General features: G+C 44.7%; 2 protein-coding genes across 2 annotated transcripts in view; one reads left to right on the top strand and one right to left on the bottom strand.

The window, feature by feature from the left end:
• Positions 1–343: 343 nt before the first annotated feature.
• On the bottom strand, positions 344–1741 carry ptpa (protein phosphatase 2 phosphatase activator). Its single transcript, XM_079520138.1, has one exon. The coding sequence runs from the start codon at positions 1686–1688 to the stop codon at positions 699–701; it is 990 nt and encodes a 329-aa protein (XP_079376264.1). The 5' UTR covers positions 1689–1741; the 3' UTR covers positions 344–698.
• Positions 1742–1864: 123 nt separating this feature from the next.
• Positions 1865–19696, top strand: part of prkar1b (protein kinase, cAMP-dependent, regulatory, type I, beta) — a 133189-nt gene continuing 115357 nt past the window's right edge. The window contains exons 1-2 of the mRNA XM_079520117.1: positions 1865–2299; positions 3251–3438. Coding sequence (XP_079376243.1) covers positions 3262–3438 — 177 coding nt within the window. The 5' untranslated portion in view covers positions 1865–2299; positions 3251–3261. The remainder of the gene's footprint in view (positions 2300–3250; positions 3439–19696) is intronic.

The following is a 19696-nucleotide window of genomic DNA, read 5'->3' as shown; positions in this document are numbered from 1 at the left end:
GGGAGGGGTTATTCTATAATGTGAAAAAAAAAAATACTGAAACATTTACGCTCCATTACTGTGTAAGCTCTACAGTTCTGCACAGAGTTGAAACTGCTTCAGTGACATGAAGGCACACACACACACAAGCATTTTTACCCATTTTCACTAGGTGAATACATAAAACCGAAGCACACTTGTTGCTGGCGTGTGTATTATATGATTATGATGTTGACAACAGAACAGTTGGTCAAAATAGGAGAAAACTATTAGGTGAGTTAATAACATTCCAGTCCACTTCCAATACGTATAGGCCTATCACACCTTTGTACGTGACCACATGAAAACAAAACTTAACCAATCATTTTAAATAAACACTTTGTTGTTTATTGTACGCTTCTAGAAAAAGGTTCCACATATTATACCTCAAATAAGAGGACACATTCTCTCCATGAATATGAATAATAAACGGGACAAAAATCATAGATTCTAAGCCTTTCATCTACACGACATCTTCCAGGACCACATTCCTGCACAATTGCACATGTGCACTTGCATGCATGCATGAATGGTTCACGATTTGGTGTGGAAATCTATGTATACATTGTGCTAGTTTTGTATCTGAATGGGAGGAGAGGGCATGAGGAGGGGGAATAAGTCTTGTTGGAAGTTTGGTCTATCCGTCAGTCACATACATGTTCTTCTTCCTCCGTTGACTATCAAGGCTTCACTGGCTGGATAGACAACAGACTACCAAATTTGAAGTGCTGGATGACAGGGAACTTCTCCAAGCAGTCAGCTCTGTACATTCTGATCAGGCCCTGGTTGACTTTGGACCAGGCGGGGACAGCACTGATGTTCCACAGCTGGTTTGAGTGCTCCGCAAAGGGCCCCGTCTTCATCTCATTGATGAACTTGATGCACTCCATAAACATGTAGTCTTGGTGATGCTCATTCACCGCCCTCTCCTCCACAAAGTGCCGGGGCTCCAGCGTGGGGTGATCCACCAGCTGCGAGCTGCCCCATATGAAGGGCAAGAACTGGAAGTCATCCAGGCCCCACGCGCCCTGGCTCCCGGCGGGCTCCATCCTGTACGTCTTCTGCAGCTTCCGCGTCAACACCAGGTACCTTTCGAACACTCTGAAGACGATGGCCAGCCGGTCGTCCGCCCGGAGAGCCCCGACCTTGCAGAGGCAGCAGAGGAAGGCGGCGAACGCGGCTTCGTGGCCCGTCCCGTAGTCTATCCTGGTGGGGTTCCCCACAGACTCCTTCAGATACTCCGCTACCTCCTGGGCCGCGGCGCGCACCTCCGCGGGAAGCACCACGGCCACCAGCGACTCCGCCTCCTCGTCCAGCTTGGCGTACCACGTCCTGAAGGCCTTGTTCCCGAAGCGGGACGGCTGGTCCACGGGAGGGGTCTCGTCGATCCAGCGGTCCAGCGTCCCCAGCATGGTCAGCAGTCTCCCCGCCGTCTCGGACACCTCGTAGTCGCACGTCATCTTCTTCCTCTTCACGCCTTCATTCAGCGTCAGGATGAAGCCCATGTAGTCCGCGTACGCCTGGGACCGCCTCCACTTCCCCATGTCGGGGACGGTGGTGATCTCCTTCTTCGGCACCGTGAAGTTGAACTGTCCGGCGGCGGAGGTGTTTGGTGGGGCTGTTTCTGCTGCTGCTGCTGCTACTGCTGTCTGGTGCTCATGTTCCGCCATGTTTGTTTGGGAGCGTTCAGCTAATCAGAGCAGAGCCCAAACAAGACATGACACACAGACGTAACGTCGACGTCACCAGAGCCGACGCAACAGAAGAGGCAGACGCAGATCACATAGCCCGGAGGGACGGTCGCGCTGTGATTGGGTAGTTAGTTGTCTAAGCAACCGCTCTTGGACCTCTTTGTAGGTTAAGAGCCTGGGAACATAGCTACAATCATTCAGTACAGTGATGCGGCTGCCAGTTAATATACGATAGATGCTAACAATAATAGTTAAAACTGTTTCATTGACTTGTCTGTTTAGACAAAATATTGTTTTGTCTGGTCTGTGTCTTCTTCCCCCAAACCTAGTTTCTATTTAACTACAAAACCTGACAGACCGTGTAAAAAAACACACAAAATAGTAAGTAACAAAACATCTGGGATACGTTATCTTTTATATAGGTCTCCTCTCTCATCATCGGTTGCCTGACAACCAACTAGCCAATCACAGCGTGACCAGCCCTCCCCGGTGATGGGATCTCGACTCAAGCCAGCTGCAGTAGCAGCATCCCAGCATTCAGCTTCATCCCACTCCCACTGTGTTTTCTCAGCATCCTCCCAAACATAACGGTAAGGGCGACAGAGTACGACACAGAGGCCGTGTTTTGATGACAGCCTCCTTTATGTAAAACAGTAACTTAAGAAGACATGGTGGCAAAACGTTGAACTGTGCACAGTGTGCAGCCATTGTGATTTCTTGTCGTGATTTGATTGTCATTGCAGCAAGACGTGCTAGCTGCGTTAGCTTAGCTACTGTACTGTTATCTATTGGCTACAGGAACAGGTGCGCTGTTTTCTCGCGCGCACACGCGCGCGCCGCACACACACACACACACACACACACACACACACACACACACACACACACACACACACACACACACACACACACACACACACACACACACACACACACAGTTAATATTGTTATGCCTGCCTTGTGTTATTTCCTGTTCATAAGACACACATTTTTGTAGTCAAACCAGGTATTTTAAGAGGTGAAGGTGTGTCAAAGTAGTTTTGGTTCCTACCTATCTTACTTGTTCAGTAATCTCTACTGTGTTATTTGACTAACTGCAGCTCAAACCTATTATTGGAGCCATAAACTAGAGAGATGTTTTAATAAATGTGTGCTATTACAATATAGTTACACTCTTGTAGGCCTATGTGCTTTTCTTCCCACTTGCATTGTTCCTGCACAGGTCTTCAGTAGCGTTGACAGCTAGTTTCATATAGCATTGTTCCAGTGACGCATTAACTTAATTGTCCATCTACATCACCACAGACACATGCTCCATGCATACATCTTGAATGCTGCTCAGGGAGATGCAGAGTGTGTCAAAGAGACACAAACAACCGCCAGGGGCTTAAATGTTCACTGTTGTCCTGCCTCTGATTCTCCCTCCCTCTAATCGTCACTACTCTCTCTATTCCCACTCTATCTACTCCCCTCTCATCCAACACCCCTCTTGTTTTGCCCCTCCTATACCCCCCCCCCCCCCCCCCCCCCCCCCCCCCCAGATAAAAGGATAATGGCCACTTCCTCCTCCTCCAATCTGGAAGAAGACGAGAGTTTGAAGGGCTGCGAGGTCTTCGTGCAGAAGCACAACATTCAGCAGATCCTGAAAGAGTGCATTGTCAACCTCTGCATCGCCAAGCCTGAGCGTCCTATGAAGTTCCTGAGGGAGCACTTTGAAAAGCTGGAGAAGGTCAGTGAGAACCTTTCCGTCTCTTACCGCTCTATTAGTTGACGCCAACGTCGGTAATATTATACGCTAAGCATTGTGGAGAGATGGATGCAGGTGATGTGAGGAAGGTTGTTTCTTGTGCTCGGGAGATAAATCGTGGTAATTTCAGAAAGCACACCTCGACCTTGGTGACCTTGGTGTGTTGATGCGTTGCATGCTGCTCACCGCGCTGAGCCTGCCACAGTCACATTTGTCAGAGCGCATGTTGGTCTCCATGGCCATCTCCATGAATCACAACGCCACTAACACAGCATGAATGAAAGGGACTGTTATATGAACGATGCTTTGATAGGCAGCCGGATGCTGACTGACTGTGTGTGTGTGTGTGTGTGTGTGTGTGTGTGTGTGTGTGTGTGTGTGTCTGTTAGTTAAATTGTATCCATTTAGCTGATGTTCATATCCGCTTCATATGAGTAACTGTGCTGCACTGGTGAGAAGGCTTTCATTTTCTCATTGTATAATATAGCAGAATCCATTAGGGAACACAAGGAACACCCAGAAAGACAGATAGAGCTATTGTCCCATTCACAGGCTCGGAGAAGGAAGCGTTGTTGTGTTTGCGTACCTCCATCACTTTGTCTGTCTGGGCATGGAGAAACAAACTATCAGCAGATCAGTCGATGGCCTCAGCGCCTGCTGTCAGTTATTATACAGAATCAGGATGGCATGAATGGATGGTGAAACAAATTTGCAGAATGAGAAAACAATGAACCCCCTAAACTTAGTAAACTGACATGAGTTCAGTTGGATCTTTACTTCTTCCGTCTACACGGCCGACTCTCCAGCAACAGCAGCAGAAGCAGCATCAACAGCACATTGCCTGCAGTCGTGAACAACGTGACTACACATTGCCACTGTACTGTGTGTGTGTGTGTGTGTGTGTGTGTGTGTGTGTGTGTGTGTGTGTGTGTGTGTGTGTGTGTGTGTGTGTGTGTGTGTGTGTGTGTGTGTGTGTGTGTGTGTGTGTGTGTGTGTGTGTGTGTGTGTGTGTCAACTCTGACTGTTACATCAGTGGTTCTCAAACATTTTCATGTCAAGGACCCCCAAGTTGATGTATTAGGCTGTGTGAACCCCTATCTGAAGAGATGTTGAGGTCATGGACCCTCACAACACAACAATCTGTCTATTATATGTTATATTGTCATAATACTGATGTCATAGACTCCCCAATGGAGATCCCTGATGTCATCAAACTGATGTCATAGTATTGACCTCATAGACTGGCCCCCAAGTACTATGATAATGGGCAATTTTCTATACTTTGACAACGGGTACAACATTGGGGCAGGCGATATACAATTAGCCTTTTCAGAGTCTGCTCAAGAGGGGCGCTACCCGAGGCGGGCCCATACCTGAGGCCGGGGTTGGCAAAAGGGCCTTTCTGTGTGGAGTTTGCATGTTCTCCCCGTGTCCCCTAGGGTAGGTACCCTCACAAAAACATGCAGTAATCCTGGTCTCTAAACTGCCTCCCCCTGGTCAGCTGGGGCACCTGATGGTGGGGAAAGGAACTGGTTGGAATAACGTGTTCCCTCCACGCGCTACGTCCAACCAGGGAAACTCCCCCCTGTCAGGTGTAAAGGAGCAACTTGGACACTCATGCATAAAGGAAGCATGAGTTCAAGTCCGTTGCTCTCCCCAGGTTGGCGGAGGGTGTGTAGAGCCCAGGATCACATTAGATAATTGACACAGGGGTGAAAAATGGGTTACAAAATCGTGGGATTATTATTTTATTTTTTTAAAGAAAAAAGAGGGGCGCTACAACGCAAGTGTAAAAAAAAAGCTAAACAGTATCCAGGTCCAGAGTCGCAGGCGTGTGCACGAAACGAGCATGCACGCACGCAACAAATTCACGGGACCGCGCTCACGTAAATACGCTTGCGTTGTCGCACCGCGACTGCTCCCCAGTGCTCTGTGCAAAAACGCAGGTCTCATTGAAAATGAACTATAGGCGCGTTATATCACTTCACTTTTGAAAGGCCCTTTATTCTGGGCATGTCATACCAGGCAACATGTGGTACAAATAGGCAAACATTTGACAAATAGCCAATCTGCAAGCTGTGGTGTAGACTGTAGATGGAATAAAGGATGGGTCCTCCAAGACAAGTATATAGACACTGGTCAGTAAATTGTTTTAATCCCAATTTTCTAAAAATAGTGAAAAAGCTGCTACTAGCTCACATAGCACGTTATGAGTTTGTGCTGTAGTGTAGATCAGCCATTTACTTTCACTTTTAATTAATTTTAGTTTTAGTTTTTTCCACCGTTGAATCCTTTACAGTTTTCTATGTTGTCCGGCCCCCGGTGTAGAGTATGAATGCGCTTCTCGGTTTAATATGTATCTGTATGGTTTGCCATCCACTGTTTTATATTTATATTAATTATATTCCATGTTACAACTTGTGTCTGTGACACTGGAGAACCCCCTCCCCCTCAAGTAAATTCAATGGTGTTGTAGCAACACCATCAGATTAATAAATTAGCATTACTATATATAAATAATATAGCCTATTGCATTGATTTCTGTTGTTGTCAGCTCGACTCTTTGTGGCATGATTGTGCAAAAATGTAGTTATTTCCAACACTACAGCTCTTATAAGTTTTCAGCATTGTAAGCGTAACATTGTTAAATCCTTACACAGAGATTAAAGCAAACAGAACAACGGAGCTTTATTCCTATAAAGTGATTTCTTTCTGACAGTGCCTCTCCCTTGCACAGAGGTGAAGTCAGTGACAGTGAAAATAAAATTATTAAACGCAGTTAATTATGATCTTGTCATTCTGGAATGTAACTGAATAGAAAAGCTTTATTCTTATAAGCAAAATAAAGAGAGAATTTTATTTTCAGTTTCAAATCTTTTTCGAACCGTACCGAAACACAACCTGTGGCCCAAAAACCAAGGTTGGAACTGAACCAGTTTTACGTTGTAAAAAAAAATGTTCAAATGCCCCCACCCCCTGTAAAAAATAGCAAAAATCGCTAAAACGAAATAAAGCAGAAAATTAACACTCATCTTTTACTTTCTCTAATAACAACCTAAAACATGAACCTTGGTTGAAAAAAACGAAAGTTGTCCTTTAACTGAACCGTTGCATCCCTACAGACCTAATTCTGTTCTGTGCAGATGAGTTGGCTGGCAAGTAAAGTTTCCCAGGGTTTAGTGAGCTTTTTGGCTCACACAGGGCTTTGACCAGATAGCTACAGTATAGGTTATTCATGAGCAGGTCATGAGTTTTAAAAAAAAACAATGGGCCTTAATCTAATATTAATCATCTAAGTGCACCACTGATGTTTATGTGTGCGTAGCTGCGGCTTAGACTGGTGTTTGCCCATGGGGGACTGTAGGTCCAGGAAAGAGGCCCTGTATCAGAAGATGTGATTGTGAAGGAACATCAGACAACAGATACAGTGGGGGCTTCGCTTCACAAGGAGCAGGCCCCGAGGAGAGTGGCCATCTTCACTGCTGTGTGTGTGTGTGTGTGTGTGTGTGTGTGTGTGTGTGTGTGTGTGTGTGTGTGTGTGTGTGTGTGTGTGTGTGTGTGTGTGTGTGTGTGTGTGTGTGTGTGTGTGTGTGTGTGTGTGTGTGTGTGTGTGTGTGTGTGTGTGTGTGTGTGTGTGTGTGTGTGTGTGCGACAACGTGGAAGTCAGCTGATGTTTTAACATGATAACTGACGATTTCTTTGTCTTGCGTTCTTTGTCATCTCAAGTTTCGTTGATATACAGTCACAAGATTAGTGCTGCAACATGAGCCTTACATACAGCATATGTCGTGTTCTGAATGTTACTTTCACTTTCTTTATCTAACTTATTAATTCAGCCATTCACAAAGGTTGTCACAGTGATATCTGTATGTTAGGCCTATACAGGTGGTTTTACTTATACAAGCTATCATACGTTAAGATCCAAGGTTAGGCTGTTTTGTGTATAGCCTGCACTTGTTTGCGTCCTATACCTACCAATGCTATCTGTAGCAGCAGTAGCCCTCGACAGGGTGTTGTCAAGGAGACAAGAGTATAAAAGTGAGCATCGTGTAGCTAGCAGAGCCGGCGCCGTCGTCTGTGGGGAATGAAATGCTGCAGAGTCAGAGAGTGAGCATGAATGCTAATGGTCGTTGGTCTGGTCGGACGTGATATATACCCAGCTATGGCGTACAGTTCGTGTCCAGAGCTGTACAACGCTGTACTAATATATCGACATAGGGGTGCAACAACACTAATCGATTACAGAAACGACCGGAACGACCGATACGCCCATAGGCCTATAGGTCATCAATACGACGTCATAGTCTGGCCTAGACTCCATATTTGGGCATGCCTGACATAGAACATCATGAATGGGCATAAAAGCGACACAGACGGAGATATACAGATATCTACAATTCTACATATATGGTCATAAAATAGACACAGGCAGACAGGGTATGCATTTTCAACTTGCATTGTTTTCGACTTGCATCGTTCCCAAAGGACACCGGTCTGATATTGTTAAAGATAGAAGACAATTTCAACAGCAGGGATGGAGGGACTCTGCTTTTGGCTATTCATGCCATGGCCAGTGTTTTGTGTTTTGTTGATCACATTTATGTGTTTTATTTTATTTTATGCAGGGGTAGAGCCAGGTACGCATTTCATAACATCTGCTGTTCCCAGAGAGAGAGAGAGAGAGAGAGAGAGAGAGATGCTCCTATCAGGTTTTTGGGGAATATTTCAAAAGTTATTATGTCAAAACTGTTCCTGTGTGTGGGGAGGAAGGGCCTGCTTTAGGCCTGTCACAAAGATGCAAAATTATATATCTGATTGATTTTTATACCACTTAAATGGTATAAGACGGTTTCTCCAGATAGGGTAAATTGACAATCACAGATAGAGTAAATTGCAGATCACCGATCGAGTCATTTGGAGTGACCGATCGGTGGCTGATTGATGCGTGCGTGCGTGCATGCACATGTGTATGAGATGAACTATTCAGGCAACCAGGAGACTGAGAGCAATCTCAGTCATTTTAAGGGGCTTTATGGGTCCATTTTGTCATTCACAACTCTGAGGCACAAATTTGGGTCATAATTTTTTATATATTTTTTATGTTTAGGATTTATCCCTAATCCTAGTAGAGCAACAGCCCACTGCCACGTAATCTGGACGTCATCATGTTTTTTGTCCCTCTCCCTTAATATCCGTTAGCCGGTACCTCCTTGCATTATGCAATATGTCAGTTTCAAGTTTCTAGAGAGTGGGTTGCTTTGGATATTTTTGGTTTAAGGGCATTGAATTGTGTCGCAGTTGTGTATGTGTGTGCGTGTGCGTGCGCGCACACACGTGCGTGCGTGCATTTATATTTGTGTGACTTGTCTATACCAGATCGAAAGATACAGTTGAACCCGCCTCCCGCAGGACAAGAGACATGACAACAGCAAAGCAAAACAGCGAGGTTTGGAAATTCTGATCACTTTCCCCCATCCTCATTCTGTTCGTCATGTTTGTGTTTGTCCATGGCATGACCCCCCCCCCATCCCCATCCATTCCCCTTGTTGGTCTCTGTCAGCCCATCAGAAGCGGTAACCTAGGCAACAGCAGGCGGCAGGTAGACTCTGGGCTGTACTCAATGAGGGCCTTTATTCACCCAGTTTTCTTTTGTGTTGTTCTTCTTTCTCAGCTCTCGTATAGCTCGCCCCAAACCTTTTTTCTCCCTCTTCATTTTCCCTCATGCCAGTTAGATCATCTGGGTATTCTGTTCCTCTCCTCTGCCAACCCTAACCTCCTTTCATATCTGTGCAGCGCTGACAATCCTATCTCGGCAATCTCCCGTTCCCCAAACCCCGACCCCCCCCCCCCCCCCCCCCCTTGTCTCTTTGTCTGTCGCTGGCTCGCCCATGTGCTCTCACTCTTTTTTGCGCTCTGTCTTTGTTTGTCTGTCTTTGTACATGAATGAATGAAATTAATAGAAGTTAGGTGGAAAACGATCATGCGTATACATATACAAGTTCACACATTATACTGTACATATACAGTGTAGAAGAGAGCGAGGGATTGAAAATATATCATCAGAACGCGCAGTCAATTGCAATTGACTTGTTTATCATGTTAGCTCTGCTATAATTTATATGCAGATTCTGGCCTAATGTTCTATTATTACTCCAACCAAAAGTCTTTATTTCAGGCACTCTTTCAATTTCAACATCAGTTATCATGTGATTGCTTTTTGACTTGAGTTTGTTAAACTATTACTACATTTTTCAAATTAGGTAACGGAAGGTGGCCTTACACTAGCCGATTTTTTTCAATCTGAAATCTGATAGCACCACACACTACAGGATAATCGGAGCGGGGCAGAGCAAATATCAAACATTCTTGATGTTGATCGGGCCGATCCCGATCGCGCTTTGAGCGGTCGGGCACCCCCCGAGCGTCAAAAATGCCCGATTATCGGCTAGTGTAAGGCCACCTTTAAACACAAACACACAGACACACACAATTTGAAATATGTTATAAATGATAACGAGAATGAGAACAAAAATGCTCTCATTACGCTTTACCATGTTTTAAACATTTTCTTAATACATTCCATGTGTGTTTGGTCCCCATAGCTTATGCTGTGAATGAAGAAACAGGCGTCTCCCTCCCTCTCATCTCATCCCCTTTCTGCTTATTCATGCACACACAGTCATTATATGCCTTTGATCATAACAATAACAATAGTACACTTCAGTTCTGTGGCAAATTAGTCTGTTTCAATATTATGACAAGGCGACAGTATCTTCTTCTAACAGGCGTGTCCTAATTGCAGGCATGCCTGTTATTGTAGCTTTTGAATTTGATAGAGGGCATTTGCAGCATGGCTACATCCTATAATTAAACAAATGCAAGCCCTGCCTGCACCTTTTCTATATCTCGTGATTGCCACCTCCTGTTTGAACTTAATCAACATTTTATGGGCAGGATTATATTTTAAAATGTGTTGAGAAGTTTGTAGATTGGCTATTTTTTGCTATTCATCATTTGTATTGTCAAGTATATAGGACTTAAAGGGACAGGACATCCAAAATCACCTTTAGATTTTAACAACAATAATTGTGAGATTTTTTACAACAATAATTGTGTCCTTTGTGATGTACAATTCTCCCATAGGCTTCTGATTTCCGAGCTTTCTGCTGTTTATGTATAGCTATTTCTGTGTATTTCCCGGTTTCTGTATTTGGCACTATACTCATTACATATTTGCTCAATGTGTTCAATTTCTCTATGCTTTGATTAATAAAAAAGTAATAGATAGGTAATTGCTGAGGTAATCGATAGGTGCATATTCCAAAGCACTTCCCGCTGGGTGTAATGGAAGGGCTCTGCAAAGCTCCCACTCACACACAGTAGCTCTGCAAGAGCTCCCTGCGGCCTCCTTATGGTCAGACCAGTGGCTGTAGATGACTCCTCAGAGAGGAAGTCTGAAGTGGATGTCAATGCAGTCGTATAGCCTCTCCCCGTTGGGATCAGAGCTGTATAAATGCTCTGACTCTGTCCGTCATGGTTTGGCTGGGTTTCAGAAGTGTGTTTGCGAGTTACAGAATAACGCATGACGTATAGGGAGACAGGCTTGGTGAAGAGCCAGTTCAGTTCAGTTCCAGGTCATGCCTGCCATCTCTAGCCTGAAAGTACCCGAGCTTTTCTTGGCATAGAGGGGCGGATCAAACTAGTGCTGGAAACTGACGCTGGCTCCCCCCACCCCCCGTCCGCGAGGCTATGCCATCTTAGACAGGCAAATGCGATCGACACACTGTTCACCCTCACACAGACGCATGCGCATCACCATCTGATCAGTCATACTTTTTCTCGGGAGTTGGGTAACAACCAGCCATGGCATAGTTAGACACAAGCCGAGTCCCTCCATCCCTGCTGTGTGTGTGTGTGTGTGTGTGTGTGTGTGTGTGTGTGTGTGTGTGTGTGTGTGTGTGTGTGTGTGTGTGTGTGTGTGTGTGTGTGTGTGTGTGTGTGTGTGTGTGTGTGTGTGTGTGTGTGTGTGTGTGTGTGTGTGTGAGCGTACCTCTGACTCTGCAGGTGTGCCTCAGTCCTCAGCCCTTATATAAGAGCCCCCAAATAGACTTTCTCTGCCTCTCTCTGTTTCTCTCTCCTCTTGGGTGTGTTATTGCAAGCACTATTTGAAAATACCGATCTACATCGACACGTTGTGAGCTTGTAGATAGCTATTTGAACTATTACTATACAATAATAATAATCAAAACAGTAAAAAAATAGAAGGAAAAGAAGTTTAGAGATAAGGGATTAGGCACTGGCAAAAATCTGGCCTTGGGTGTCATCCTGACCTCCTGGATGTTCTGTCCTCTCTAGGGGTGGCCGTATTCACTTTTGTTCATGCAACTAAACAGTCCCAAAAAGTAAAAGTTAAAAACATTGCAGGGGGGCTGGAAGGAGCCGCAATGCAGATGTCACATCACAGACCGGCTATCCTACCGGCGGAACTTATTCACTTATTTAGATATTCCATGTGTCTTGAGTCGTATTTTGTTTCGGCAATATGTATAGGTTTTACAGTGCTAAATTACTGAACATTATAACAAAATACAGTCTAACAAATGAGGCATTCCATTTACTGTCCTTTTTTTACAGATATTTTTTGGGGCTTTTTCTGCCTTTATTGGAGTGGGGAGAGAGATGGGGGGGGTTGACACGCGGCAAAGGTCGTTGGGATCGGTAGTCGAACCCACGACACGCGGTCAGGCTGGCTTAGCAGCTTAGGTGCCGGACTGCTACAATAGCCGCCGGGTCATCTATGAGTCATAGATGACCCCTTTCATCCATTATGAAGTCTTATGAAGTCTTATGAAGTCTTGATAATGCTAAGACTATGGAGAGACTTAGCATTACACTTTTAATGCTTAGACTCTGAAGGAACCAACTTCAGAATCCTTCCCTTCACGCAGAATAGCTCCCTATAACAGAATCCTTCCCTTCAGGCAGAATAGCTCCCTAGTGAATCAGAATCCTTCCCTTCAGGCAGAATAGCTCCCTATAACAGAATCCTTCCCTTCAGGCAGAATAGCTCCCTATAACAGAATCCTTCCCTTCAGGCAGAATAGCTCCCTATAACAGAATCCTTCCCTTCAGGCAGAATAGCTCCCTAGTGAATCAGAATCCTTCCCTTCAGGCAGAATAGCTCCCTATAACAGAATCCTTCCCTTCAGGCAGAATAGCTCCCTATAACAGAATCCTTCCCTTCAGGCAGAATAGCTCCCTATAACAGAATCCTTCCCTTCAGGCAGAATAGCTCCCTAGTGAATCAGAATCCTTCCCTTCAGGCAGAATAGCTCCCTATAACAGAATCCTTCCCTTCAGGCAGAATAGCTCCCTAGTGAATCAGAATCCTTCCCTTCAGGCAGAATAGCTCCCTATAACAGAATCCTTCCCTTCAGGCAGAATAGCTCCCTATAACAGAATCCTTCCCTTCAGGCAGAATAGCTCCCTATAACAGAATCCTTCCCTTCAGGCAGAATAGCTCCCTATAACAGAATCCTTCCCTTCAGGCAGAATAGCTCCCTATAACAGAATCCTTCCCTTCAGGCAGAATAGCTCCCTATAACAGAATCCTTCCCTTCAGGCAGAATAGCTCCCTATAACAGAATCCTTCCCTTCAGGCAGAATAGCTCCCTATAACAGAATCCTTCCCTTCAGGCAGAATAGCTCCCTATAACAGAATCCTTCCCTTCAGGCAGAATAGCTCCCTATAACAGAATCCTTCCCTTCAGGCAGAATAGCTCCCTATAACAGAATCCTTCCCTTCAGGCAGAATAGCTCCCTATAACAGAATCCTTCCCTTCAGGCAGAATAGCTCCCTATAACAGAATCCTTCCCTTCAGGCAGAATAGCTCCCTATAACAGAATCCTTCCCTTCAGGCAGAATAGCTCCCTATAACAGAATCCTTCCCTTCAGGCAGAATAGCTCCCTAGTGAATCAGAATCCTTCCCTTCAGGCAGAATAGCTCCCTATAACAGAATCCTTCCCTTCAGGCAGAATAGCTCCCTAGTGAATCAGAATCCTTCCCTTCAGGCAGAATAGCTCCCTATAACAGAATCCTTCCCTTCAGGCAGAATAGCTCCCTAGTGAATCAGAATCCTTCCCTTCAGGCAGAATAGCTCCCTAGTGAATCAGAATCCTTCCCTCACACGGCATGCACACTCTCCCACTGCACTACAGTTTGCACCCTACCCTACTGCTTAGACATAATAAGTATAGGAACCATAACTTTGAGACGGCAGAGTCTGGGAACTAGCTTCAACGGAGGACAATGTCCGTCCAGGCGTCCACTGTATCTCTGATTGTCATTGTATGACGTGATGATATATTATGAGGGCAATGAACCGAACACCATTGCTATTTTAAAATGCCCTGATGGGATACAGTATTACTGCCCAACCCTCCTCTCCTCTCGTCCCACAGGCTTCCCATTTCACCTCTATCTATCAGTCTCTCTCTTCGCTGTCCTCACCTCACCTCTGCACTCCCCCGTTAGTCAGGGAATATTATCAGTATAATCTGTATAATCTGGGAATACATTTCTTACCAAGAATTGTCTTCACCAATGTTTTTGTAAAGGTGTCTACTAACATATCCCACATTGGTTTATATTCAACCACCCTAGGGGATTTTTTGACAGCTGCTGAAAGTTGGGGTACCATCAACAGCCAATATATGGCAAAATGTTCTAAATTTCATTATGCTTTAAATAGCATGTGACGTGTCAAACTAAGTGGTTTTCATCATTCTGAATCCATTCCAAGCATTAGTTTTGCACGAAAAACACTCCTTAATTGGGCTAAAAACGGCCATAAACACCAAATGTGCTGACCTCATCACATTTGTGCCTTTTTAAGCCCAAGGAGTGTTTTTCGTGCAAAACTAATGCTTTGAATGGATTCAGAATGATTAAAACCCCCTAGTTTGACACGTCACATGATACTTAAAGTATAATGAAATTTAGAACATTTTGCCTTATAATGGTTGTATGGTACCCCAACTTTCAGAAGCTGTCAAAAATCCCCCTATAGGGTGGTTGAATATAAACCAATGTGGGATATGTTAGTAGACACCTTTACAAACACATTGGTGAAGAAAATTCTTGGTAAGAAATGTATTCCCAGATTGTATTAATATCCCTTGACTACGTTTCCTCCACTCTTTCATACTACTGCCCTTTCTCTTGCTCTCCCTCCATCCATCTCCATCTACCCTTCCTCTGTGCCCCTCCTCCCCCCTCCACTTCCTTCTTTCACATGTTTCATCTCTCTCTCTTTCCCTGTGATCTCTCTCTGTTTCCATTCCCGACCCTCGTTCCTTCTACACCCCCCCCTGACTTCGACCTCTCCTTCACCGCTTAGAAGTCTCTCTTTCCTCTCTCTGTCTTTCTTTTGCTCCAAACCATCCTTCATCTACAAAGCACATCCACACACATCACCCAAATGCAAGGGTCCATTGCTTTTGTATAATTTCTCCCTAGACGGTGATATGCCTAATTTATACTGCCCTGCTGAAAAGAGCCGATAGCTTGTGAGCTTGTGAGCTTGTTTGCGCGTGTGTGTGTGTGTGTGTGTGTGTGTGTGTGTGTGTGTGTGTGTGTGTGTGTGTGTGTGTGTGTGTGTGTGTGTGTGTGTGTGTGTGTGTGTGTGTGTGTGTGTGTGTGTGTGTGTGTGTGCGTGTGTGCGTGCGTACAGTACACGTGTGTTTACTAGTTTGTACGCATCCAGACACAGAAGGTAAAATAAACTTCAGTATAGGCAAGGTAAATAGTAGCAAACTAAATAGTCTTTGGAAAACCTTTCTGTGTGTAGATAGAGTGGAAAATCTTCGCCTTTTACCTCTTCATTACTGAGCTCTGAACGTTCCCAATCTCAATAAAAACACGTTTATTTAGAGAAACTTTGACTAAACAATGGCTGAATATTATTGGCGTAACACTTGCTTCTATGCAGGCCGGCGTTGCATTCATTATTTATTAGTGTGACTGTAGGTCTAGTTTACCCTGCGTCATTCACAGCAGATGTAGTCTCCCTCGGCAGACTCGTTGACACGCACAAATTTCTAATTCAGTCTAATGGTCTGTTTTTCAGAAGCTCTGAAAGTGAGTAATAGAGGTGTACCGCCTCCCCATCCCTTCCAGTCTGCCTTTGCAGTTGCGTAAATAACTCCTAGGCCGATACTTGAAACCAATTCAGATAGATGGATACCTTGTATTGATCCCACGGCGGAATATCAGTCACCCCGAGGCAGCACAGCAGTTAGAGTTACAAAGGTACAGATGAGAGTAAGGAAAGTACTGTCGGATACAATAGAATACATTACAAATATAAAAGGTAAGAAATAACAATAAGAAGCACCATCAATAATGAACAACCTACAACTGTCCTGCACTATGCCGCCCAAAACAGCTGTGCACAAACCGTGCAACCAGTACAATCAGTCAAAACCGCATCCAGCTTGCGGCTTAGCAGAACTGGAAAGTAAAAAAAATATATATTTTAAAGATATTTTCTGATATATTTAGATCAGCCTGTATTGAACTTTGGTGAGGTGGAATTACAGACTCAGTAGCATTCAAATATTGTGGAGGAGTTGCCTGGCCTAAGATACTAGAGTAAAAAATCAAACGCCAGTCTCTTACGTGTGTGCGTGTGTGTGGGTGGGTGGGGTGGGGTGTGTGTGTGGGTGGGTGTGGGTGTCTGAAAAGTCCCCTCAGACTTTATTATGGTAGAATTCCTGTCTCAAACTGTCTGTCAGTCAGTCAGTCAGCCTCTACCTCACACACACACACAAACGCGCGCACACACACACACACACACACACACACACACACACACACACACACACACACACACACACACACACACACACACACACACACACACACACACACACACACACACACACACACACACACACAGACCTGTGAAACATTAGGAGGGGTTCTCCTCTCCTAGCTATTCACTTGTCACCATGGTCCTATCATAACAAACCCACAGAGATCCTTCAAAGGCCTCTGACTGACACGTTGAGGGGCACTGTGTTGTTGTGGTGCTGCTGCAGGGAGCATCCAGAGGACCATGTGCTCTAATGGACAACCCAAGCACACATCTGTCTCTCTGTTTTGACTTGTTTATTTATACGGAGTACAGATCCACATTAGCTGACGGCTTAACCCATTTTGACGTGAGACCAGATTCTACAAATGTCTTCTAAATCCTGACAGTTTTCAGAAAATTAAAAACCCATGTTTCTATGTCAGTGGTGCTCAACCTTTTTCACGTCAAGGACCCCCAGAATTATCTGTATTTGGCCACGGACCCCCATCTGAAAATATGTTGTTCCAGAGACCCCCCCCCCAGAAGCAAAGATTTGAGTTAAAAACCGCTCGCTCTGAAAGAATATATATTCAAAGATTTGCAACACATTTTCATGATTTTTCAAAAAGAGCAGATCTACATGCTCGCTATGAGTTTGTAGATCTGCTATTTTTCAATAGCTAATAGCTTAAAACAGGGGTTCCCTTCTAGAATGGGTTAACGTCCTGCAGGGGTCCAAGACATGAATGTACAATGCATTACGTACAACATTACATTCACAGTGTATCCAGTGCTGTAGCCTATAGGTTGTTTCAGAAGGTATACATAATTAATCCCTGCGCAACAAGCGCATGTTTAGGCTATATACGCTCGCACCGCGTGGTCAATGGATGAAATGATTTACGATGACGGTATATGTTTTTTTTTTTTTTTTTTTACTTCGGCACAGCATAATACTACGTTTATAGCGTATAGCTGACTACAGACTACACACAAAGAAGATAAAAAAAATCGTACAAAATTGAATTATCACATAAAAAGAGATACCAACAGGGATACAAAAGTAGCAGTATCAATCTGGTATGTACTGTAAGCAAGATGTTATTGTATGTTTTGAATGTACAGTAAATTAAGTCTAAGTTTCCTCTTCTCTCTCTCTCTCTCTCTCTCTCTCTTTCTCTCTCTCTCCTTCTCTTTCTGTGTGGACTATGGAGAGATGATGGGGCTCAAGAAGAGAAAGAGTGGCTGCATAGGAAACGGAATGTTATTTTATTGTAGTCAAAACGCCGTCATTATAGGCAGGAATTCACAAATCTGCTCCTCAGTGGGTTGACCAATCGATCTGCATCTGCACATGGGCATTGCCAGTTGGCATACTGTATGCAGGGAGTGAGAAATTAGCATTTTTTGACACAGAATCTGTTGATTGTTTTTAAAAATGTTGCAAAATGAGCATGGCCTTGGGCATCTTCACTATTCATCATCATACGTCTAGAGTGCATCATGTAGTTGTGGACAGACAGGAAGGCCACTTTCCAATCTGTAGAGATGGATTGTTTGAGTGTGTGTAATTCAGTGACAGAGCCTGTCACTGAAGCAGCATGCACTCAATTTGAGGTGTTTTTGTGTTAGTGCGTGCTGTGTGTGCGTGCGTACGACGTGTTGTGAAGTGGGGACTAATAACAATAAAGAACTCCCATGCAGCAGCAAGCGTGTGAACGTCATATTTTGTCATGTAAGAAGAAGAAGAGACAGGGAGGGTGTGAAGCTAATTCATGACAGGACGATGTTGATGAAGAGGAGGGGTCCGCACTGCAGTTTGCTGGTGGGAGTTCTCCGTGGGTGGCTAATGGCGACTGCAACCCAGAAGCATGACTTAGTGGCCGTGTTTACTTCAGGAAGAGACGGACGACGGACCCCACCCTGCCCCCCAACCCCCGACCCCACCCTGCCCCCCCGACCCATGCATCGCGCTCCTTTTCATGACAATGAATGGAGGAGAGTGAGCGTCGTTTCAATGAATGGAGGAGAGTGGGCGTCGGTTCGTGACAGATCGCTCGCGTGTGTTGTTGGGTGGTTTAGTCGTGCCAGTGATTTCAGGGAGTGGACAGTGGAGGGGCACACACACACACACACACACACACACACATACACACACACACACACACACACACACACACACACACACACACACACACACACACACGCACACACACACAGTCCTAATACAACAGTGCGGCTTGCCCCATTGTGGCGCTGTAATGGTGTGGAATAGAGTGATGAGTTGGACTGATTGCTTCGCCGGTGGGTCTACTCTCTCTCTCTCTCTCTCTCTCTCTCTCTCTCTCTCTCTCTCTCTCTCTCTCTCTCTCTCGCCATGCTTCAGCGGGCCTGTGTATACGAGGTGAAAGCTGTAACATGCAGTGAGCCCAGATGAAAGTAGACTCGGCGAGAGCAGAGATAGAAGCACAGACTTTTTTCTTTCTTTCTTTCACCTTTCTCTTGTTTTTACGTCACTCGGGCGCTGTGGAGGCGAGCGATCCCATTGGTGGCCAGAGAAAGAGAGAGATGCTTCCTGTGCTGTGGCAGGCAGAGAGCTATTAGTCACAGCTGTCGTGTCGGGGCGTGAGTCAGTCATAACCTGGTCTCAATGTTATGGTCTTCTTTGTGCAAACCCAATTAGAGGAATGAACAAAATAGATGATTGGTCTTCTTTCAGTGATTCATTCTGTAAGCGGATCAGTCGGAAATTGAAATTTACTGCCATCATGTGAAAACCCTGAAATTAAATGAGGCGTGTGTGTGTGTGTGTGTGTGTGTGTGTGTGTGTGTGTGTGTGTGTGTGTGTGTGTGTGTGTGTGTGTGTGTGTGTGTGTGTGTGTGTGTGTGTGTGTGCATTGCTTACAGTTAGTGTATAGTTCTCAACATCTGTCCACAGGAGACTTTTCTAAAAATACGATAACACTTTAGTCTAAAAACCCAATTAAGTACAAAAAGAAGGAATACTAGTAATATTTACATAAAAATCATATCCATTATTCCATTACATTAATTTGTTAAACAAAACAAAAGTAGACATAATCATTCAAGTCACTGAGGACGACATAGAGAGCCAGTCACACATTCTGTGTGTCCTTTAGCCTGAAAGTACCCAAGCTGTTCTCATATAGAGGGGCGGAAATTTGGAGCGACTTATTTTTTTGTCCAGCTTTCGGTGTTGTGTAACACAAACATTAAATGCCATTGACAATGAATGGACAGTTTTGAGTACATTGCATAACACAAACATTGATGACGAAGGTGAGGACGCAAATTGTGATTGGTCGGAATGAGCTGATGTATGATGATGTATACGATGATAAGAGCGCCCCCTCACTTCACA

This window comes from Electrona antarctica, assembly GCF_951216825.1.
Source record: "Electrona antarctica genome assembly, chromosome: 14".
NCBI classification, from domain to species: Eukaryota; Metazoa; Chordata; class Actinopteri; order Myctophiformes; family Myctophidae; genus Electrona; species Electrona antarctica.
This window is presented reverse-complemented; position numbering and strand designations above follow the sequence as displayed.